At 42.4% G+C, this 25,134-nt stretch overlaps 1 protein-coding gene across 1 annotated transcript; it reads left to right on the forward strand.

The window, feature by feature from the left end:
• Positions 1-801: 801 nt before the first annotated feature.
• On the forward strand, positions 802-13,816 carry LOC112259951 (sensor for unfolded proteins in the ER ire1). The gene is made up of 6 exons (XM_042328336.1): positions 802-814; positions 1,041-1,152; positions 1,250-1,470; positions 1,613-1,742; positions 12,968-13,074; positions 13,159-13,816. The coding sequence occupies exons 3-6, from the start codon at positions 1,259-1,261 to the stop codon at positions 13,283-13,285; spliced, it is 576 nt and encodes a 191-aa protein (XP_042184270.1). The 5' UTR covers positions 802-814; positions 1,041-1,152; positions 1,250-1,258; the 3' UTR covers positions 13,286-13,816.
• Positions 13,817-25,134: the final 11,318 nt, after the last annotated feature.

The raw sequence follows: 25,134 nt of genomic DNA on the forward strand, positions 1-25,134 counted from the left end.
GCAATTATCACATCATTAGGAGTAACCTCAGTGCCAGAAGATGTGCTTTTAGCTGCAGAAATGAGGATGGAAGACTTGAAAGACAAATTTAAAAAACTGAACATTTCCCTTAACAGATCATCCTCTTCCATTTCACCCTCCCAAAACAATCTATATGAAAAATTGGGAAATGGTAATATCTTGGGAAAAAACAGCACAACTGAGGGAAACATTTCCCCTGAAGTCAACCGTCCATTGTTCGAGACATCAATCAGACCAAAACCTGTAGCCCAGATCAAGCCCCTACAACCTGAGTCATCGTCTGAGACACCAGCACGTAAATGGGACAAAAAGAGCAAGCGCTGGAGGCCTCAGTTGGAGAGGCTTGCCAACATGGAGTTAAGTAAAGTGCGTAGATTAGGAAGCATTTCTATTGTACTCAGTGAAGACTTTGAAATAGCGAAAGGGAAAGGGAGCAATGGAACTCAAATCTATGTAGGTTTGAAGGATGATGGCACGGAAGTAGCTGTGAAAAGAATGCTCAAGTCACACGAACTGGTTCTCCAGAATGAGCAAGAATTTTTACGGCTTCCAGAGCTTGACAGCAAACACATTGTCAGATACATTGACTTTGCAGTGGATGATGACTTTGTGTACCTGGCTCTTCAGCTGTGTGAGTACACATTGGAGGAATACATCCAAGACCACTCACTACATGACAAGACTTATGATCCAAAGAAAACCGTTTGTGACCTGCTTGAGAGTCTAAAGGTCATTCACAGTGAAGACGCCAAAGTAATCCACCGGGACATCAAGCCTCAGAATGTTTTGATGGGTAAGGGACCAAAAAAGGCACATAACTTTTGATCCGAGCAAAGCTTGATTAAAATGTAAATTCTAACAGACAATAGCCTCATTAGAATTGTAGCAAAATAATATTAGCATTGCAGCAAAATGATGTATTTATTGTTTTAAACAGATGTAATGGGAAGAGCGAGATTAGCTGATTTTGGCATAAGTCGTAGATTGAAAAAGGATCAGTCAACTGTACTCACTGGCAGGGCGGGAACTAAATGCTGGAAGGCCAGGGAGACAATAGAAGATGGACAGACTACAGAGAAACCTACAGATGGAGACAATCTCATTCCATATAAGAGGGCTACAGATATTCAGGTATGCAACTTTACATTACAATACTTTAGATAAATGTGACATTTGCATGTAAAATAGATTTTTCTTCATTATGAACAAATGACTGCTTTTATTTCAGGTTGCTGGGATGTTAGTTTATTACATCCTTTCTGGTGGACAACATCCTTTCGGTTCAGTAGGTCGATGTGAAAATAACATTCTTGACGGAAAATACACTCTGGAACACGTAAAGGATGAGGTAGCAAAGGACCTCATCGTCTGGATGATAAGTAAAGAGCAGACGGAGAGACCAACAATTGAAAAAGTGCTTGCTCACCCCTACTTCTGGACTAACAAAAGGTAGGCACACCTCCTAGAAGCTGGCCAAGCCTCAACCCTGTTACATCATCCGCTAGGTGCTACATGTCATGAGTCTCCTGGTTTCATGTTAATTATAAGAGTAACTTTACTACAATTGTTTTCTATTATTACAATTTCATAGTAAGGAAGACTATCTCATCAAAATTGGGAATGTGTTAGAGGCAAGACAGCGCTGTCGTCCTGACCAGGATCTCCTCCAAGCTATTGAAAAATGTGCTGTCGGGAAATCCTTCTCAGAGTGGAAATCCAAGGTGAGTTGGGCTCTGTCACCTTGCAAGACAATTTTTATTCTATTGGTCAATTGTCCATTGTGACTTCATAACATTTATTTAAGTGACAATGCTTTCGAAGCCGGTGTTTGGAGGATATATTGGCACGGGTGTTTCATCTCAGGCCGGCAAACCGCGTCAATATATCCTCCAAACACCGGCTTTGAGGGCTACCACCATATTCAAATAATGATTGAAATATTTTCATAAAATGTTATTTCGATTAATTTATTCATACTATTTCATCCTTCCACAAGATATAGTTCCGACACGTATCTGGGGTTGCTACCCAAACCGTCTGGTCGTTTGTTCTATCGGTTCGGTTGTCAGACACCCGACCAAGTCGTTCAGTCTTTTTGTTCTGTATCTATGGACGCGACCAGTCATTAGTTCTAAATGTTCCAATTGCTTGCTTGCTAGCTAGCCAGCTATGGCTAACTTAGTCATGTCAAACAGTGCAGCCAGAATATCAAAACATTAGCTTCATTTGCATTTGTTTAAGCTTTTTTCTAGGGACATGTATTTGGATACACCCATATCAATGAGCTAATGAGGAGCAATTTCACCTGGCATAGAAAATGTGCTCACTTGTCAGGACCCTATTGTTCAGAGGAGCTAGCCAACAACATGGCTAACACAATCACTTCAAACTGAAGCTGGTTCATGATTTTTGACTGGCTGAAAAACTCTGCCTGCCTGTCAGTTTCGCCCTGACTCCCGACACGTTCATTACCATGGGACAGCTGGAGATCGAATTTAAATATTGAAACAATGTTGCAAATGTCAGAAAGACAGACAGCAAGGTTTATACAAATCTCCGCTGTTGAAAACTAAAATAAACTAACTAAAATAAATGTGAGTGTCTAAAGTGGAGATCAAGTTTCTAAATTGCCTGGGCTGGGCTGATTTTCATTTTTTTTTTAACCTTTATTTGGTCCTGTCGCGATACGAAACCTTCAGCCCCGCCCTTGGCCGGCAGCGTGGTGCTAGAGGTGGTTAGCGTCCCGTTCCCTGGATTGGACAGGGCACTATAGATACTTCAGGTTATCTCGGTATAACCAGGACCGCTCGCGTAGCCCTGCCTCTCTTTCTATATCGATACGTTGTCCGCGTAGAGAGGTCTTTTGCCTTGTCACTCTCAACGGTCTAGCTCTAGCTGGGATGTGTGAACCCCACGTTTATCCTCTAGACTCTTTGTTTCACCACTAATTGATCCTTGAGTTGTTATTAAGCATTGGTCCTACCAGTCTCTATATGATTTCCCTCAGGTTGAGTATTTCCCTTCTGTGATGTATCTAGTTTAAAGTGTGAAGACCTTTAGTCAACTTAGTCTCACTACTCTGCCCGTCGGCTATGTAACGCTTGGATAATAAAACTTAGATAGATCGATAAGACAATTTAATGAATCACTACTGGACGCACCTTCCTCTTTGTCTTTTAATGGTAACTCACTCAATCACAGAGTATTGGTCTCCGTTTCCAGTGTCCCGGTAGAGGGGAGTGTCAAAGTTGTTATCTCCCGTGCCGTTAACTGTCTTGGGAGGGCGTGTACTCGCGACAAAGCAAGACTACCGTTTATTTTTGGAAACACTCTGTTTTTTGTCTTTTACAATCAAACACACTTCAAAATACATAATTTGTTACTTGGTCACACACAGCGTTAATCACAAACATGCCAATGCCTTAATGCTCTATAAAGCCTGGTACAATGATGACACTTATCTCTATATTCATGCTTATAATAGCTTTTGAATTACCTTTGAGAGATGACGGGGAGACCCACGAGATCAGGAGCAGAGTTTCAATCGGTCAGAGTTCTGGGAATTTAGTTTAGGTATCGATTCCTCCTATGAGAGATCGGTGGTTCAACTAAATTTTAGAGATTCAAGTTAGTCTGGAGAGATCAGAGGTTCTCCGCTGAGCTACCGCAGTGTCAGTGGCGATAAGTCCCGGCCGGAATGTTGAGCTCAATCGGTTAAGATATTATTGCATCAAGATAAACCAAGCAACGGGTCAGATGGCGACTAGAACAACTGTTCAATAGCTAAACGGCAAGAGCCCAAGTTCCAGCAAGTTGGAATCTTTAAGTAATTTGAGTCGGGTGGCAATTACCCAAAGTCAAATGGTTGTCTAAATGAATTCAGAATTCAAGAAGGCAGCGCCAAAGTAATGGCAATTTCTCTTTTTATACCTTTTGTTTCTCTGCACCGGATCCGCTGCTCATTCCATCGCCTCAGACCAACCGTGATCTCGAGTCGCTCTTTCCTGAAGCATGTCGAGTCACCCTTTCCGGTAGCAGAGAGGGTGATGGCACATCTTACAACAGGAAATACTTTTCTTACAGTGCATATATGGGCCTCTGTTTATGACAGAGCCTATTACTCTATCAGCAATGAGTCTAACAGCTGTTCCCATTCAGAGGTGTCACTTGAGGCAGAGGGTGGTTCTTCCTGACACCAGTCTTGTTCAGTAGTTGGTTGGCTTGAGTCATCTTCTGGTGAAGTTGCGCAATCCGGTATTTCAGTAGGCGTGGTCATCTCTGTCTCTACCATTGGTGGGTAAGGCAGGGGAAGAGGACCAGGAGGTAGATCCATTTGGCGTTTTACTACACCCTCTCCAGGATCTACCCCTGTCCCTTTTCTCTTAGTGCCCTTACCCGGACTCTGATTACCAACTCTGGTTATCCCTAGTACTAGTCTGTCTGACCTAGCCGTTATTCCCCATACTGTTGCCCAGTTACGATGTCCCGGTATGGTTCCCTTATTATCAGCTCTGACACTCATTCTCAAATATACACCATCTGTATGTCTACATCTAGAAGCTATTCTACCATTTTCAAATATATCAGCATATTCTACCTCCATAGGCCAAAACTCATGTTTGTCCTCGCTATACCACTCCTGCCTTTCTCTAGCACAATTCTTAAAACATAAGCATCTCTTGCAAAGCGGCATAACTCTAACACCATCCTCATTGCCCCACTGGCAGGTGTACTTTCCTCGGGTTCCTGATTCACAGCCTGTGCATCTTTGAACCCGTCTCTGTTGTCCTTCTTCTCCAACCTGTTGAATAGGTCTCATAAGCCATACCATGTAATTCCACAGTACCAGTTCTCCTATCCCATTCTACTTCCTTTCCTTATACACCATTATGAGGTTAAGTTCCTCTGGCTCGTCCTCATAATCCCACCTGTCTCCCTTGTTGACCAGTAGTTTAATTTTTGGCCACTCATTCCTTAAGGCCAAGCAGATTATGCAGACAGTATCTAGTACTCTAGTCCTTATCGTTAATCTACCACTAAGGGCCCCTTCGGTACTTCTACAACAGGATCCACACATTTTGAGGCTGTCTGGATGTAGTACAATTGGAATCGGGACTACCCATCCTAACGGGTAGTTTCTGGTATCTGGCAATTCTGGTATCCCTTTCCTCTCTAACTCTCGCCTGGTGTCATGACTCTATGCCCTATTGGCTTACTGTCTTCTTCCTCCTTCCAATCTCCATCCCCGGACTGGGTATCTTCAATGGGGTCCTGGGGAGAGAAAAGGTTAATCACCTATTGTCTACCCTGACCTTTCCTGGACCTCTTCTTGTCTCTACGACTTGGAGGTCCATTGTTATTCTGGGGGTCATTTTGGGTCAGAGCGCCTATGGCTCTCTCAGCTGCCAGGGTCATGTCGGCCAATCTGTGGCCTAAAACCACTAGGTTCTCCCTATATCTTAGTTCTAACCCTGGGTCTGAGCCCTTTCTCCCTGGACCTCTCTGTTGGGGTCTAGGGGGCACGGCTGTGATGTTTGTGTGTCCATAGGAGTGCCTATGGGTCACGGGGTCCCTATGTCTGAACCCATGTTGTCGCCTAAGGCCTCTCTGAGTTCCTTCTCTGTTGCTTCTATCTTTGAGTTTCGCTGCCTACTCTAGAAGGTTGGAGAGCTGCAGTTCCGTTTACTGGGTTGCTTGTTATGGCGGTAGTTAAAGGAGTGCGGTTGCTGCTTACTGTGGTAGGTCAGGTCGTGGTGTTTAAAACAACACTGGGGCGCTGACAAACCACGTACTCCCAAGGCTCACTATCTGTGCTTTGTTCATAGAGGAACTTTATCTTGATGTTTCTTCCATTATTTAGGTCTCTTTCCCATTGTCCTCCTTTATAGGATTGGGTATATGCCCCGTTCCTACACGTCTGGTTTACTAATACTGGTCCGGCGGTTAGGTTAACTATCCATCCTGATAGCATGGTTCCCTCAATGTGTTTCCATAGTATTACATGGGTGACATTTTCACCTGGGCTGTTGTTCCACTTAGTGTAATTTGCTTTTTAGCTTTACAGTGGGGAAACCTGGACACTCAGTTTCATTGGCTGTGTCACATTGTACCGGTATGCCCCATCTCTTTGTGAATGTTCTAAATGTGGTTAAGTCCCTTTCACATTCTTGTTGCTCTATGTATATTACTCTTCCTATTTCTAAATCTTCTTAATCGTATTTTAGGCCCAAATAAAATCCTAATCCTAATCCTTGGTTCTGTACTCCCCCAACTTCATATTTCCTGTGAAATATAAGAGGGAGAGCATCCTTTAGTTTATTCTTATTTTTTAACTATTGGGTTTCTGGGTTTGGATGGGCCCTCTCCAGGGTCTGATCCAAATACCAATTTCATCCTGGCCAGGAATGATTTCTTAGGTGGGCTATGTTCTCTTTTGAGTGCTGCCTTTTGTTTTACCTTTTCCCTCTCCAGCAGCACTATCTCTACATATGTACTTGTGACAAGAGTAGACTCCTTCAGTTTTATACACAGGGTCCTGGGCTAAGTACAGCTGCCATCCTAGGCCTAACCTGTACCTTCTCCTGCCATCTCCATCATGGGGAGGGACATAATTTCCTCCAGTCATGGGGGTGACAAAGGTGAACATTTGTTCCTTTTCCATTGCTCTGCCCCAGTGTAGCTCTCTAACTGGCCTGCACTGACCTTCCCACCAACACCTTCTCATCCATCCAGGATGTTTGTTGGACTCATGGTTGTTGTCTAGGGGATATTTGTCCACCTGGTCCCAACCTGTGGACTTCAGAAGCACTCCATCCCAGGCTACACTAGGGTCTACTAGGATCCATTCACCTTGTCCTGTTTCCATCCAGGCCTGTCTGTTAACTCTGTCTATCCCATATCCATCACTAGGTCCCTCTCCAAGGTCCCTATCTCTCAGATACTCATAACAGGAGTTAAATTGGAATCTCTGGGTCAGTTGGCCTGGTTCTATTCCCAGGGTTGCCGTTGGAATGGGCCAGAGAGGCGCTTCTATCCTCACTGGGGTTAAAAGGGCTCCTTTGGTCAATTTAACTTACGTGACCCTCTGTCTACAATCTTTGTCTGAGATACCTCCCCATCTGTCCCATGCACATTGGCACCCTCTTGGGTTCCATGAACCATTAACGGTTCTTATGTCTAGTGCACAGTTGGTCATAGTGTTGCAGTTGCATCTACCACATACTTGTGTTCTACCATATCTGCACCTATTTTCTCCAGATGCCCCATCTGAGCACACCTCAATTTGCCTTAGGCTTTGCTCAGCAGGCCCTTCATACTGCATTTCCCCAGTAGGCTCATTACATACGTCACAAGGTACGCACGTCCTCATGCTTGAGCCTGGTGGTCCTGTCAGAACACTAGGTTCCCAGACCACTCTCCCTGTACTACCTCCCTTTAGTCCTTGCCTGGCTAATTCCTCATGTCAGAAGTGCCAGCCTATCCATATGCCACTCGGGCTTCTCCTAACTTGTAGGCCCGCTCTGCACTCTAGGAGGTATTTCCAGTCAAGTACATTTATGGAGGACATACTTTCTTAAGTTGTGCTATGTCTACTTTTTCCACAAGCTGTCCTTACAGTATTAGCGCTTATTACTTCTTCAATAATACGCCTTTTAACGTATTTCTTTGGTACTACCAGGTCACTTTTATCTGCCGCTGGATTCTTCCTGATCCAGTCTCCTACCTTTAAAACACAAGGTAGAGGGGTAGACTGGGGATTAGGAACATCCACCGTACTATTTTGTCCTGGTAATCCCATTAACTCTCTTGGACTAGGCCCTGAACTGGTTGGGATGCTATTTAACTCTATGCATGCTTGCACTAGCTTTGGTCCCCAATCTTTGTCCGCTCTCCACAACCCCAAAGTTGTTTTGAGTTTGCCAATGGTCCTCTCTGCACACCCATTTGCTTGAGGTGTGTAGGGAGGTGAGAAAGTGTGCTTTACTCCCCTCTGGGTGCACCATTCCTCTACATGTTTGTTTTTATACTGACGTCCATCGTCAGTCCTGATCGATTGAAACCGTCCTAGGGTCAAAGTCACAAGGTTAAGCATTGTCAACACAGGCAGAGCATTGCATGTTTTCGCTGTGTGTACCATTGTGTAGCCTGTTGCCATGCACACCGCTACTATAGCATACCTATGTCCCAGTACGGTAGCACTTTTCATGGGACCCATAGTGTCTAATGCTATTTGACTCCAGGGCGTGCATGTTTTGATGTGTTGATCAGACACTCTTCCTAGATTACTAGGCTTTTGCTCTTGACAGGTAATGCACTGCTGGCACACCAGTTTGGCCTCTACTGGGTCAAATTCAATCTGGTCCTGTCTAAGACGCTTCATAAAGATTTTGGGACCTAGATGTCCCCAATCTATGTGTAACGCCTTGAGTTTGTCTGCTTCAGTTTTGTAGAGGACTATTCTGCCCATCTGGACTAGCTCATCTACTTCCCTGTTGCCTTGTTGATTGAAGTCAGCTTCCTTTCCACCCCCATCTACTGTGTGGGCTTTTTGGTGACTGACAACAATATCCATTCTATCCATTAACTCATGGATCTTTCTCCACTCTCCTTCGTGCTGAATTGCTTTGTTTTTAGCACTCCTGTAACCATTATTCTGCCAAATCTTTTTATCTGAGGCCATAGCTTGCGCACAGTAATAACTGTCGGTCACTATTTCTATCCTTTTCAGGTTAGACCCTATACAGTGTAAAATTGCCTCCAGCACTGCCATTACCTCTGCCTTTTGGGCTGTCCCTGTTATTGTTCAACTCTGTTTGGTCAGAGTATCTCCTGTAGCTTTATTTTTCACTATAAAGCCCCATCTGTTTTTTTCTGACTTCTCGCTTCCATCCGTAAACACCACTATATCCCTGGGTTTTTCTTTTGGTGTTTTATGCTTCCTTTGCCTTGCTTTAGGAGGTTCATCTTCTTGTTCCCAACCTTTATCTTCTACAAAGAGTACTCCCTTGGTTCCTACTACATTTTTCCATTTGTCCCAGGTGGTGGTTGTCACCCCTAGCATTTTCTTCGTGTGGTTGTCTACCCTTAGCCTGTTTAGCTCCTGGTCTTTTATTATAATTTGTTGACCCTGAGTCAGTGATACTATCTTGTTCCAATATATTTGTAATAGGGCCATCTTGGCTCCTTCAGATGTATATTTCATCACTGGTCCCTTTTAAGTGTTTACTGTAGCACTTCACTGTTCTCTCCGATCCTTCATTGGCTCAGCTCTTTCAATGCAGTTATGTCTATGTTTAACTTCCTCTTAACTGCTGCTTTTAATGGCTGTGGTTTAAAACCGGCCTTTTTCGCTTCCGCATCTGCTTCCTGTTGCCGCAGCTAATACTGACAGTACCAGATATGGTCTCTGTTTCCAAATATTGACTGACTGTCTCACTGTCTCCCTGTTTACACTAATGAATTTTATAGAACTCAACATTTCTATGTAGTAACCTATAAGATAATTATATAGTTCAACTTAATTAACCCGATACTCTCAATGACCCTGGGTCACAACAGATGCCATATATTCTTGTCATCTTTCTACTATTTGAAGACAAACCTTCAAATGATTAGTTAAGGCCAAAACGCTGCTAAACATAGCATATGTTTTCTGTACTAATGAAATCTCTCTATCGGGAGTCCACTGTATTTTTATCTAACAATAACCTGGGTTAATCTTAACTCAGTCTCATCAATCATTTTATATATGTTGCGTAGTATGGGATCCATTACCTACAGTACTTTATTATCCCTAAGAACTGCAACATATTTGTTCTCCTAATTAAATGTAATGCTTGTGAAATCACTCCTTTTCTACCTTCATCTTTTTTCTGCCCTGTTGGCTTAAAATATATCCTAAATATTTAACATAAGTCTTCCTGCATGGCTCTCAACATTACACTAGTGTCTCCTAGATTCGTTGGAGTCCCATCTTGTAGCAGGGCCATTGCCATGGGGTACCAGGGCTGTGCATAGAAGGCCACTTTGCCACAATACACACTTACATCCTCTGCCCCCCCCTCTTTTTCTGGAATGACTTTTAATTAGAACCCAATTTCGTATTACTACGAGGTCTGCCTGCCTTGACAGCGCTGAAAATAATTCACTCCTGTTAACATATCTTCACCTTGAGGTTTGTATAAATTTCCTATTTAGTTATAAACTCTATAATATTTTCTAGTTTCCTCAGGGATTTTTTCCTCAAAGAGTAGACTCTAACCCGCCATTGCTCTTTACCTTGAGATTGTATTTAGATTTCCTATTTAGTTATAAACTCTATAGTACTTTATTATTTCTCAGGGATTTTTCCTCATACAACGCCCATATTGACGCTTACGCTCTGTTAGCTTTACTTTCCCAAGGAAATAATACAATTTCAAAGTAGTTATACACTTTGAATAGAGGCTGGTGTTCCTTAATCATTTTATAATTAATTTCCACCTGTTCCAACAATTTCTAGTGAAGTTGATCAGTCTTCACGGGAAATTCTTAGGATTCAGGGCTATTTGCCTAATCCTGTTATTGGAGGGGCCGTCTGTTCCCTCTTGGTCAGCGGCCCCAGGGTATTCCTGGTACGCACATTGCGAGCCTAGTGCTGGGTAGACCTGTCGTTTGCCTGCGTATTATTTCCTGTTCTGTACCATTATTTTCTACCCTACTTTGCTCCTCATGAGCTGCCGTAGTATCTATGGTAGTTGCCATTTAGGGTTCTTTTCTGGAATTTTTTATCATCCCAGAAAGTTTGCCTTCCTTCTATTCCCAGAAGATGTTTTATGGCTGTCTGGTCTACCGTTCTCAGTTTACCCCATGGTAAACCCGGTACGACGAAACATCCTGATGGTTTGTAAGGTAAGGCACTAGCTTGCCTAGTCCTTTGTAATTCCTCCTCGTCCGCATGGAGAGCCAATGCTCTTCCTGCGTCTGGGTAGGTTGGTACTGCCGTAGCCATATCTCTTTAAAGATACCTACTTTAGTAAGTTGTTTGCAAATAAAGCGCTGGTAGGGGCCGTTAACTCAGGTAGTAGTAGAGTCTTAAATAGAAGTGTGGGGCCCCACGTTGGGCGCCAAGTGTCGCGATACGAAACCTTCAGCCCCGCCCCTTGGCCGGCAGCGGGGTGCTAGAGGTGGTTAGCGTCCCGTTCCCTGGATTGGACAGGGCACTATAGATACTTCAGGTTATCTCGGTATAACCAGGACCGCTCGCGTAGCCCTGCCTCTCTTTCTATATCGATACGTTGTCTGCGTAGAGAGGTCTTTTGCCTTGTCACTCTCAACGGTCTAGCTCTAGCTGGGATGTGTGAACCCCACGTTTATCCTCTAGACTCCTTTTACACCACTAATGGATCCTTGAGTTGTTATTAAGCACTAGTCCTACCAGTCTCTATATGATTTCCCTCAGGTTGAGTATTTCCCTTCTGTGATGTACCTAGTTTAAAGTGTGAAGACCTTTAGTCAACTTAGTCTCACTACTCTGCCCGTCGGCTATGTAACGCTTGGATAATAAAACTTAGATAGATCGATAAGACAATTAATGAATCACTACTGGACACACCTTCCTCTTTGTCTTTTAATGGTAACTCACTCAATCACAGAGTATTGGTCTCCGTTTCCAGTGTCCCGGTAGAGGGGAGTGTCAAAGTTGTTATCTCCCGTGCCGTTAACTGTCTTGGGAGGGCGTGTACTCGCGACAAAGCAAGACTACCGTTTATTTTTGGAAACACTCTGTTTTTTGTCTTTTACAATCAAACACACTTCAAAATACATAATTTGTTACTTGGTCACACACAGCGTTAATCACAAACATGCCAATGCCTTAATGCTCTATAAAGCCTGGTACAATGATGACACTTATCTCTATATTAATGCTTATAATAGCTTTTGAATTACCTTTGAGAGATGATGGGGAGACCCACGAGATCAGGAGCAGAGTTTCAATCGGTCAGAGTTCTGGGAATTTAGTTTAGGTATCGATTCCTCCTATGAGAGATCGGTGGTTCAACTAAATTTTAGAGATTCAAGTTAGTCTGGAGAGATCAGAGGTTCTCCGCTGAGCTACCGCAGTGTCAGTGGCGATAAGTCCCGGCCGGAATGTTGAGCTCAATCGGTTAAGATATTATTGCATCAAGATAAACCAAGCAACGGGTCAGATGGCGACTAGAACAACTGTTCAATAGCTAAACGGCAAGAGCCCAAGTTCCAGCAAGTTGGAATCTTTAAGTAATTTGAGTCGGGTGGCAATTACCCAAAGTCAAATGGTTGTTGAAATGTTCCCATTCAGAGGTGTCACTTGAGGCAGAGGGTGGTTCTTCCTGACACCAGTCTTGTTCAGTAGTTGGTTGGCTTGAGTCATCTTCTGGTGACGTTGCCCAATCCGGTATTTCAGTAGGCGTGGTCATCTCTGTCTCTACCATTGGTGGGTAAGGCAGGGGAAGAGGACCAGGAGGTAGATCCATTTGGCGTTTTACTACAGTCCCTAGAAAAAGTCGGATTTTCAATGACGGCTTTGTCCAGGGGCAGAATGACAGATTTTTACATTGTCAGCTCGGGGATTCGATCTTGCAACCTTTCAGTTACAAGTCCAACCACTAGGCTACCTGCCGCCCCATGAGGCAGTGGATTGCGCAGTCAGATGGAACAGAGTAAATAGGCATTTTAACGTCATGGATTTAGCCGGTGGAAACTTGTGGAATAGACACCAGCTGGAATGCGGGTTTAACTCATCAGCATTCGGGAGTAGACCCACCCGTTGTATAAATATAATTAGTAACAGCCATACTATCATAATTGAACAGTCAGAAAAGTAGAAATAGCACAAGATGCTATTGACATTGCATAACATGTATATTTTGTTTTTGCAAAAGCCATACTTTTTCCTAATGTTAGGCTTTATACACTGTTTTCCCAGTTTCCATGTGCCTTGATCGACAAGCTTAGTGGTAAAAAGGGGGAGAAAGCCTACCCTGACAACACATTGGGCTTCCTGCGATTCATACGCAACCTCCATGAGCACTAGTAAGTAGTTCATATTGTCATTAATTTGGTGTTTATTGGTGCCATCACAGTAATGGCAATGTCTTTTTGATTTTTTTTTTACAGCCCTGAAGATTCAAATAACATCAACTTGTCATTGTTATTTCCGGATCTCTTTGGCAGCATTTACTTGTTTGCTGAAGAAAGGAAATGGAATACAAGACCTTGTTTGACGAAATGCTTTCAAGAATAGATCTGACTGAGCTGGTATATATATATATTTTTAATGGTCATTTTAAGAAATCAGGCCAGGTTTAATACATTTTATTGTGGTCCAGAGAAGAGATTTTAAACTGTACAATTTCTTATGAGTATGTTCTTTTAGAAGATAAATGATAGTAGTTTGTATGTTGTGGAGGAAAGAAAGCATGCTGTAACAGAAATGAAAACTCAGTCGTTATGAATAGCAAGCTATTGTTTCAAAAATCACAGTAACCTATCAGTGCAAAGAAAATATTAGTAAGATTTTGACAATGTCGTGTGCATTTTGATATCAGTGCTTATAAAACAATATACTGTCATATGTACTGTATAATATATATTTTACTTTTTTTTACATTTCTCTATTTAATGTTTAATTACTGACTGTCCACTTCCTATTTTTGTATGAGGTTTCTGTGTTATGCACTATAGCCCATTACCATATATGTGATTGAATATTATCTGCTGTTGGCTTGTGTGGATGTATGTATGTGTTATGCAACATAGCTGACCTGAAACATTGTTAACAGTCTCAGGGCCATGGGCCTTTCTCATGATGGAAAAATACAGAATAACATGAAGACAGGAACTGTGCAATGAGTTGGGGGGGCACATTCAGAGCGTGGGGTTGCAGAATAAGCGGTCTTTTGTTAGATAACAGGAGCCAGGTGCGAGATAACGGTATGGAGCATGAGCGCATGGATGTTCTTCACAGCAACAGTTACATCTATCAACAGAAGCGCCAAGAGGCGGGGACCCGCCTGAGCGCTTGCAATAGGCTGAGCAAGTTTAAACCACGCCCAGCCTCTACTGTGATAGGCCAACAGACGGGTTGGAACTGTCTATCACAGTATAAAGAATACTGTTTACATACATCTTGTCAGTTCTCTGTTTTGCCCTGCGAGGTGGGACAGAGAGCCCGTACATACGAAAATTGCATTTACCACTTATTGCTTAGCTAATAAAAAATACATAGTATACAATCGGTGACTCATTGTCATATTTATCCTTATACCAGATTCGAATTGACGCAATTCTAACATTTGTCAAATGAAAATATACATAATCTGAAAATAAATAAACAATTCTTAATATTCCTGAATTTACTACATTTTAAATTAAATTGACCTCAAACATGCCAAAGATCTTTGCAAGGTAACTATATACTGTGTTTGCCATAGTTAACTTTACATCTTGAATATCTAAGTGTAAAATAATCTTACCCAGTGATTGCTTGTGGTTTATGATGACATCCAGTGGCGACCCATCATTCAGGGATTTTTGAGCGCCACATGTTTTTGCATAAAATAATAATTATCAAAACAACACATATGGAATAATGTAGTAACCAAAAAAGTGTTAAACAAATAAAAATATATTAGACATTTTTCATATAGCCACCCTTTGCCTTGACAGCTTTGCACACGCTTGGCATTCTCTCAACCAGCTTCACCTGAAATGCTTTTCCAACAATCTTGAAGGAGTTTCCACATGCTGGGCGCTTGTTGGCTGCTTTTCCTTCACTCTGCAGTCCGACTCGTCCCAAACCATCTCAATTTGGTTGATGTCTGGGGATTGTGGAGGCCAGGTCATCTGATGCAGCACTCCATCACTCTCCTTGGTAAAATAACCCTTCCACAGCCTGGAGGTGTGTTGGGTCATTGTCCTGTTGAAAACCAAATGATAGTCCCACTAAACCCAAAACAGATGGGATGGGGTATCGCTGCAGAATGTTGTGGTAGCCATGCTGGTTAAGTGTGCCTTGAATTCTAAATAATCACCAGCAAAGCACCCCCACACCATAACACCTCCTTCATGCTTCACGTTGGGAAATAAACATGCAGAGATCATCCGTTCTCAGAATGACACAATTGGAACCAAAAATCTCAAATTTGGACTCGTTACCAAAGGACAAATGTCCACCGGTCTAATGTCATTGTTCTTCTTTCTTGGCCCAAGCAAGTCTCTTCTTATTGGTGTTCTTTTTAGTAGTGTTTTCTTTGTAGCAATTTGACCATGAAGGCCTGATTCACACGGTCTCTTCTGAACAGTTGATGTTGAAATGTGTCTTACTTGAACTCTGAAGCATTTATTTGGGCTGCAATTAATGAACTTATCCTCTGCAGCAGAGTTAACTCTGGGTCTTCCATTCCTGTGGCAGTCCTCATGAGAGCCAGTTTCATCATAGTGCTTGATGGTTTTTGCGACTGCACTTGAAATGTTCCATATTTACTGACCTTCATGTTTTAAAGTAACGATGAACTGTTGTTTCTCATTGCTTATTTGAGCTGTTCTTGCCATAATATGGACTTGGTATTTTACCAAATAGGGCTATCTTCTGTATACCCCCCTACCTTGTCACAACACAACTGATTGGATCAAACGCATCATTTCACAAGTTAACTTTTAACAAGGAACACCTGTTAATTGAAATGCATTCCAAGTGACTACCTCATGAAGCTGGTTGAGCGAATGCCAAGTGTGCAAAGGGTGGCTATTTAAATAATCTCAAATATAAAAAATACATCAAAATATATAACACTTTGTTGGTTACTACATGATTCCATATGTGTTATTTATAGTTTTGATGTCTTTGTTATTATTCTGCAATGTAGAAAATAGTAAAAAATAACCTTTTGAATTAGTAGATATTCTGAAACTCTTGACCGGTAGTGTATGTGTGCAGGGGCTCCGCCAGGGATTTTGGGCCCCATGAGAGATTTCACATTGGGCCCCATTGGCTGTCACTTATACAGACTGAGTCACTCAATGCTTCAAACTGTCCGGCATCCAATACTATAGGCTGTTTTTGTTTCATATAATGATCATTATGTGGAAAAATAATTACTGTGTTTGAATTCTTATAATTGAAAAGGATTTAATAATTATTTTTTTCATAATAAAAAAAGAAATTCCCACGGACCCCCTGCATTTATGCCAACTGACATGTCATTGAACACAATGCTGCTCACCTCCTTTTTCAGTTGGGAGTAGGGCTGGTTCAGGGGTATGGGGATGGGGAGACAGGGCTGGTTCAGGGGTATGGGGATGGGGAGACAGGGCTGCTATGCCTGAAGCTGCATCTGTTGAGGCTGGCACCAGGCAGGGGTAGGGACAACTGATTTAGTGTGAATAGCTTGATAAAAGTTTGCCTGCATTGATTAAATGTCAGCTAAAAGAGGAGCGAAATGCGAACACTCAGAATTTTCTGTGAAGATATTAAGTAACCAATGTTAGGGGAGCAAAAGTAGCCTATTTCACTATGGACTAAGCTAACATTTTCACCACTCATGGAATTCACCACTCACTGACTACACCCACCTTCCTTTATATATAATTTTTTGTGTCTTGCCTGTTTTGCATGTTATTTTGGCATTAATACGAGTCACATATCAGTTTGCAAACAATGTAAAAAATTATATATATCATTGAAGCCGTATACAAACAGGATCTTTTTGTTTTTGTTTTCTTGAGTAACGCAGCTCCAAAATGCTTTCTGTGGTGGGGCAAGCCAGCAGAAAATAGGAGTGTTGCGCCATGATTGGCTCAGTGTTCTGTCACTCATGGGGACACTACGTCACCGCCAAGTCTAAGTCCTTAATAAGGGTAGACATTGAAAATTCAATACCCTTTGGGGTCCTGCCTTAGAGTTACATTTGTAGTGCCCTTCCAATAAGGCTCAAGGTCATTGGCCACAGATAAAATGGTCAAATCACATATGTACAGTAGCTTTGATTGGACTGATCATGTCAACATCTTACTTTCAAAATCTTAGCTAGCAATCATCATGAATCAAGTTGACAATCTACTGGCTAATCCTTGTCATATGAAGAGAAATTATAGATAAAACGTATCGGTGCTCATCGACCATTGGACATAAACATTACACAACAAGTTGGAAATCACAAATTCAGCAATGAGTGGTTTGGAAGGAATCGGAGAAAGGGGCTAACTGCAAGCATTGCAACTGGGAAGTCGGGAATAAACAAGCTCAGACTTGGAAAATATGTCCTGAACGGTCACCCAACTCGGATTTCTAAATCCGGCCTCTTTTTTGATAACAAAATTTGCCCATGAAGGACCGCTGCGCCACCTTCCTGTTCAAGTGAGCACATCACAACAAGGTAAGTCCAGAAATGTCTTATATGCGGCTGCATAAATGATGTAATATGCCAGGGAGATATGTATACTATAGCTATTAGTATTACTACAGTGCCTTGCGAAAGTATTCGGCCCCCTTGAACTTTGCGACCTTTTGCCACATTTCAGGCTTCAAACATAAAGATATAAAACTGTATTTTTTTGTGAAGAATCAACAACAAGTGGGACACAATCATGAAGTGGAACGACATTTATTGGATATTTCAAACTTTTTTAACAAATCAAAAACTGAAAAATTGGGCGTGCAAAATTATTCAGCCCCTTTACTTTCAGTGCAGCAAACTCTCTCCAGAAGTTCAGTGAGGATATCTGAATGATCCAATGTTGACCTAAATGACTAATGATGATAAATACAATCCACCTGTGTGTAATCAAGTCTCCGTATAAATGCACCTGCACTGTGATAGTCTCAGAGGTCCGTTAAAAGCGCAGAGAACATCATGAAGAACAAGGAACACACCAGGCAGGTCAGAGATACTGTTGTGAAGAAGTTTAAAGCTGGATTTGGATACAAAAAGATTTCTCAAGCTTTAAACATCCCAAGGAGCACTGTGCAAGCGATAATATTGAAATGGAAGGAGTGTCAGACCACTGCAAATCTACCAAGACCTGGCCGTCCCTCTAAACTTTCAGCTCATACAAGGAGAAGACTGATCAGAGATGCAGCCAAGAGGCCCATGATCACTCTGGATGAACTGCAGAGATCTACAGCTGAGGTGGGAGACTCTTTCCATAGGACAACAATCAGTTGTATATTGCACAAATCTGGCCTTTATGGAAGAGTGGCAAGAAGAAAGCCATTCCTTAAAGATATCCATAGAAAGTGTCGTTTAAAGTTTGCCACAAGCCACCTGGGAGACACACCAAACATGTGGAAGAAGGTGCTCTGGTCAGATGAAACCAAAATGTAACTTTTTGGCAACAATGCAAAACGTTATGTTTGGCGTAAAAGCAACACAGCTCAACACCATCCCCACTGTCAAACATGGTGGTGGCAGCATCATGGTTTGGGCCTGCTTTTCTTCAGCAGGGACAGGGAAGATGGTTAAAAATGATGGGAAGATGGATGGAGCCAAATACAGGACCATTCTGGAAGAAAACCTGATGGAGTCTGCAAAAGACCTGAGACTGGGACGGAGATTTGTCTTCCAACAAGACAATGATCCAAAACATAAAGCAAAATCTACAATGGAATGGTTCAAAAATAAACATATCCAGGTGTTAGAATGGCCAAGTCAAAGTCCAGACCTGAATCCAATCGAGAATCTGTGGAAAGAACTGAAAACTGCTGTTCACAAATGCTCTCCATCCAACCTCACTGAGCTCGAGCTGTTTTGCAAGGAGGAATGGGAAAAAAATTCAGTCTCTCGATGTGCAAAACTGATAGAGACATACCCCAAGCGACTTACAGCTGTAATCGCAGCAAAAGGTGGCGCTACAAAGTATTAACTTAAGGGGGCTGAATAATTTTGCACGCCCAATTTTTCAGTTTTTGATTTGTTAAAAAAGTTTGAAATATCCAATAAATGTCGTTCCACTTCATGATTGTGTCCCACTTGTTGTTGATTCTTCACAAAAAAATACAGTTTTATATCTTTATGTTTGAAGCCTGAAATGTGGCAAAAGGTCGCAAAGTTCAAGGGGGCCGAATACTTTCGCAAGGCACTGTAAGTCTATGTTGTGTAGTAAGATGTTAGTAGCCCATATGCCTCATGCTAATAATCTTAATTTCGCCTACTGTTCTGACTCGGTGGTGCACATGTAGCCTATAACCTGTTTTTGAGAAATGTAATCATCGAATATTGTAAGAGCTTTCATTATCTGCTTATATGCCCCCATTTTTTCCCCCCTAAGGTTCTGAGTTGGTGTACAGGGAGAACACTGTAAGAACAACACATGTTCTGAATACTGTCGCTGTACATTTCAAAAGTGCTGAACAAATAGTTATATTAACTACGTCCGTCCTAGCTCGCTCATTAATCTCTTAATCGAAATTCCGATTTTTTTTTTTTAACGAATCCGGTATTTTGACGTCCGTATGAAAAGCGTGACCAAAGTAAACTGCCTGCTACTCGGGCCCAGAAGCTAGAAAATTAATTTCATCCTACCACTGATTTCAATGGCTGGCACTTTTTTAATAGAGCGAAATCGTGCCCGATTGCAGTTTCTAGGGCTTCCACTAGATGTCAACAGTCTTTAGAGTTTCAGGCTGGTTTTTGGAAAGATTAGCCAGAAATTGTAGTTTTTCTAGGTGACTCCCATTTTGGCTGTAGTGTTTCCAAGCGTGTGACTGAGAGCTCGTTCTTTGGTATTTTTCTCCGGTAAAGACAAAAATGATTCTCCGTCTTAAATTTTATCGTATTTATTTGCATATCAGGGTACCTAAGGATTGATTTTAAACATTGATTGACTTGTTTGGTTAAGTTTATTGGTAACGTTTGGGATTCATTTTTCATTTTGGGATTCATTTGAAGGAGGGAAACCGAGTGGATTATTGACTGAAGCGCGCCAGCTAAACTGAGTTTTTATGGATATAAAGAAGCAATATATTGAACAAAAGGAACATTGGTAACATAAGCTGGGACCTTTTTGAGTGCCAACAGAAGAAGATCTTCAAAGGTAAGGCATATGTTATATCGCTATTTCTGACTTTTGTGTCGCAACTCCATGGTTGAAAATGATTTGTTATGCATTTGTGTGCTGGGCGCTGTCCTCAGATAATCGCATGGTTTGCTTTCGCCGTAAAGCCTTTTTGAAATATGACATGGCGGCTGGATTAACAAGTTAAGCTTTATTTTGATGTATTGCACTTGTGATTTCATGAAAGTTGAATATTTATAGTAATATTGGCTTGTAGACAAAGTGATAGAAAATGTAATCAATGTACACAGTTTGAAAGATCTTATGCAGTCTTTTCTAAGATAAGTACAACATGGCCCAGTTTCAGTACATTAAGTTATTCCTTCCTTCATCACCGAGCTGACAATGCTTACCTCAAAGACAGGAAGGAGAAAATTAGTCTGGAAGAGGGAGCAAGGAAGCATCCCGAAATGATCATGTGGAAAGGGATGATATGTTTTACTGGGCAGTCATCAATTTACACAGCGCCTGTATGGAGAAGTAGAGGAGTTTTGTGGGTGATGTGGCAAATTAAGATGCATGTCTTTGATAGTGACCACTGACTACTTACCCAAGACAATGAAAGTTTACATGTCTAGGTTGCATAGCATGATATAAAATGTGTACATTTATAAACATTAATTTGTGAGTCAATGTTTCATAGCCTCCAGTTATCAACAGCGTGGTTACATCACTGTTCTCTACATTTTGCAATATTTATGATGTCATGTTACAATGGTCACATTCCAGGCCGACTGCATTGCAGACGTTGCATTGCATCAACCAATGGTTGAGTGCCACGTAATCGACTGCTCAGTCAGGAATCAGATCTGTCAGGCTTCTGAAATGAGACAAGATGAGGAAGTCACTCCGTTTTTGGTCAAACTAATCAAACAAATATGACAAAATAAAGAATTGCAAAGAATGTTTTTCAAAACTTAGGACTCCAAAACAGTGTTTCAGTCAAATGTACTTTGTCTTGAAGTGATAGTACTGTAGCCGTGATTAATCCAAAATGAACTTTGCTATTGTCTTATTCTCTCCACCACTCAAGACAGTTTCTAGTCACCCCACAATTACACTTCCACTTCCTAACTAAACATAGCTATTGTTGACACAATTCTACAGTTTAACCACTGCTGGTTTACAAAACTATATTGATCAGAGGTATCCTCTATGTGAGAGAGAATAAAAGTACAGATTACATTTAAAATGATCTCCTACCAGCTGCATGTGTAGGACTTGTGTTTTCTTTAGTGGTCAAACACTGATGCTGCTGAACACCAATTGAACTATCAATGCAGAACTGAAAGGGATATGGAATGTCACTGAAATTGAACTATGGTGACCTTACTGTATTTAATATGAATCTAATAGTACTACTACTAGTACTTTCAGTTTTACTAATGATAAGAAACCTTTATCTTAATTCAAACACTATATTCATTCAAAGACAAATATTATGTTGATTTAAATACTATGTATAGTTGCAGTTGTAGTCAGTTAAAGTTCACTGAACTATGATCGTATTTGAGTGGTGGGTTTGGGTTAGTGACCCATGTGATGCAGCAAATTTCCTCTCGTCTCCATCTTGTGTGACACAGCCAGCCCTATAGAGGGAGATAGAGAGCCATGCTATTATATCAAATCAATTGTTATTGGTCACACACACATGGTTAGCAGATGTTAATGCGAGTGTGGCAAAATGCTTGTGATTCTAGTTCCGACAGTGCAGTAATATCTAACAAGTAATCTAACAATTCCCCAACAACTACCTAATACACACAAATCTAAAGGGGTGAATGAGAATATGTTCATAAAAATATATGGATGAGCGATGGCCGAGCGGCATAGGCAAGGTGCAAACATGGTATAAAATACAGTATATACATATGATATGAGTAACGTAAGATATGTAAACATTATAAAGTGGCATTATTAAATGTGACTAGTGATCCATTTATTAAAGTGGCCAGTGATTTAGCAGTCTGATGGCCTTGAGATAGAAGCTGTTTTTCAGTCTCTCAGTTCCAGCTTTGATGCACCTGTATTGACCTCGCCTCCTGGATGGTAGTGGTGTGAACAGGCAGTCGCTTGAGTGGTTGTTGTCCTTGATTATATTTTTGGCCTTCCTGTGACATCGGGTGCTGTAGGTGTCATGTAGGGCAGGTAGTTTTCCTCCGGTAATGCGTTGTGCAGACTTCACCACCCTCTGGAGATCCTTGCGGTTGAGGGCGGTGCAGTTGCCGTACCAGGCGGTGATACAGCCCGACAGGAAGCTCTCGATTGTGCATCTGTAAAAGTTTGTCAGGGTTTTTGGTGACAAGTGAAATTTCTTCAGCCTCCTGAGATTGAAGAGGTGCTGATGCGTGGGTCTGTGTGGGTGGACCATTTCAGTTTGTCTGTGATGTGTACGCCAAGGAACTCAAAACGTTCCACCTTCTTCACTGCTGTCCCTTCTATGTGGATAGGGGGTGCTCCCTCTGCTGTTTACTGAAGTCCACGATCATCTCTTTTGTTTTGTTGATGTTGAGTGAGAGGTTGTTTTCCTGACACCACACTCCGGGTTTCCTCACCTCCTCCCTGTAGGCTGTCTCGCCATTGTTGGTAATCAAGCCCACTATTGTTGTGTTGTCTGCAAACTTGATGATTGGAGGTGTGCATGGCCACGCAGTCGTGGATGAACAGGGAGTAGGTGAGGAGGGGGATGAACATGCACCCTTGTGGGGCCCCAGTGTTGAGGGTCAGCCAAGTGGAGATGTTTCATACCTTCACCTGAGACCCAGGGCCTCCAGCTTGATGATGAGCTTGGAGGGTACTAAGGTGTTGAATGCTGAGCTGTAGTCAATGAACAGCATTCTTACATAGGTATTCCTCTTGTCCAGATGGGATAGGGCAGTGTGATGGTAATTGCATCGTCTGTGGACCTGTTTTGGCGGTATGCAAAACTGAAGTGGGTCTAGGGAGGCCGGTAAGGTGGAGGTGATATGAACCTTGACTAGTCTCTCAAAGCACTTCATGATGACAGAAGTGAGTGCTACGGGGTGGTAGTGATTTAATTCAGTTATCTTTGCCTTCTTGGGTACAGGAGCAATGGTGGACATCTTGAAGCATGTGGGGACAGCAAATTGGGATAGGGAGCGATTGAATATGTCCCTAAACACACCAGCCAGCTGGTCTGCGCATGCTCTGAGGACGCGGCTAGAGATGCCGTCTGGGCTGGCAGCCTTGCGAGGGTTAACACGTTTAAATGTTTTACTCACGTCGTCAACGGAGAAGGAGAGGGAGGGGGCGCAGTCCTTGTTAGCGGGCCATGACGGTGGCACTGTATTATCCTCAAAGCGGGCAAAGAAGGTGTTTAGTTTGTCTTGAAGCGTGACATCGGTGTCCGTGACGTGGTTGATTTTCTTTTTGTAGTCCGTAACTTCCTGTAGACCCTGCCACATATGTCTCATGTCTGAACCCTTGAATTGAGACTCCCCTTTGTCCCTGTCCCGGCATTTCACTTGTTTGATTGCCTTGCGGAGGGAATAACTACACTGTTTATATTCAGCCATATTCCCAGACCTCTTTCCATGGTTAAATGCGGTGGATCGCGCTTTCAGTTTTGCAGCCTCAGGATGTATGGTGTCCAGTCTACATTGAGTCCAGTGAAGTTCCTTTAGGGCTGTCGTGGTGTCTGCTTGAGGGGGAATGTACACAGTTGTGACGATAACTGACGGGAATTCTCTTGGGAGGTAATATGACCGGCATTTGATTGTAAGGAATTATAGGTCGGGTGAGCAGAAGGACTTGTGTTCCTGTATGTTGTTATGATTACACCATGAGTCGTTAATCATGAAGCATACACACCCGCCCTTCCTCTACCCAGAAAGGTTTTTATCTCTGTCAGCGTGATGCATGGAGAAGCCCGGTGGCTGAACCGATTCCGACAACATATCCCAAGAGAGCCATGTTTCCGTGAAACAGAGAATGTTACAATCTCTGATGTCTCTGGAAGACAACCTTTGCTCGAATTTCATCTAGTTTGTCGTCAAGAGACTGGACATTGGCGAGTAGTATACTCGGGAACGGTGGGCGATGTGCACGTCTACGGAGCCTGACCAGGAGGCCGCTTCGTCTGCCCCTTCTGCGGCGCCGTTGTTTTGGGTCGGCTTCTGGGATTAGATCCATAGCCTGGGTGGTGGTCCAAACAGAGGATCCGCTTCGGGAATGTCGTATTCCTGGTCATAATGTTGGTAAGTTGACTTCACTCTTATATCCAAAAGTTCTTCCCGGCTGTATGTAATAAGACTTAAGTTTTCCTGGGGTAGCAATGTAAGAAATAATACATTAAAAAAACAAAATACTGCATAGTTTCCTAAGGACTTGAAGCGAGGCGACCATCTCTGTCGCCGCCATCTTGCGTTCACTTACTACATAGGGCGTTGTATCTGTGATTGATTTAGGTTGCCTTTTGAAATGGAACTAATAGAAGTCTCAAAAGTGCAAACCCCTCATACCGTTGACTCCAGGCAGGATAAAACAAACACTCCAAAGATTTTATAGATTTCAACCCAGGCTTGATCATCAATCATCAAACATCCTACCAATCCTCGACTTTGGCGATGTCATTTACAAAATAGCCTCCAATAACCTACTCAACAAATTGGATGCAGTCTATCACAGTGCAATCCGTTTTATCACCAAAGCCCCATATACTACCCACCATTGCGACCTGTACGCTCTCGTTGGCTGGCCCTCGCTTCATACTCGTCGCCAAACCCACTGGCTCCATGTCATCTACAAGACCCTGCTAGGTAAAGTCCCCCCTTATCTCAGCTCGCTGGTCACCATAGCATCTCCCACCTGTAGCACACGCTCCAGCAGGTATATCTCTCCAGTCACCCCCAAAACCAATTATTTCTTTGGCCGCCTCTCCTTCCAGTTCTCTGCTGCCAATGACTGGAACGAACTACAAAAATCTCTGAAACTGGAAACACTTATCTCCCTCACTAGCTTTAAGCACCAACTGTCAGAGCAGCTCACAGATTACTGCACCTGTACATAGCCCACCTATAA

The sequence above is a fragment of the Oncorhynchus tshawytscha genome, linkage group LG10, assembly GCF_018296145.1.
Source record: "Oncorhynchus tshawytscha isolate Ot180627B linkage group LG10, Otsh_v2.0, whole genome shotgun sequence".
Taxonomy (NCBI): Eukaryota; Metazoa; Chordata; class Actinopteri; order Salmoniformes; family Salmonidae; genus Oncorhynchus; species Oncorhynchus tshawytscha.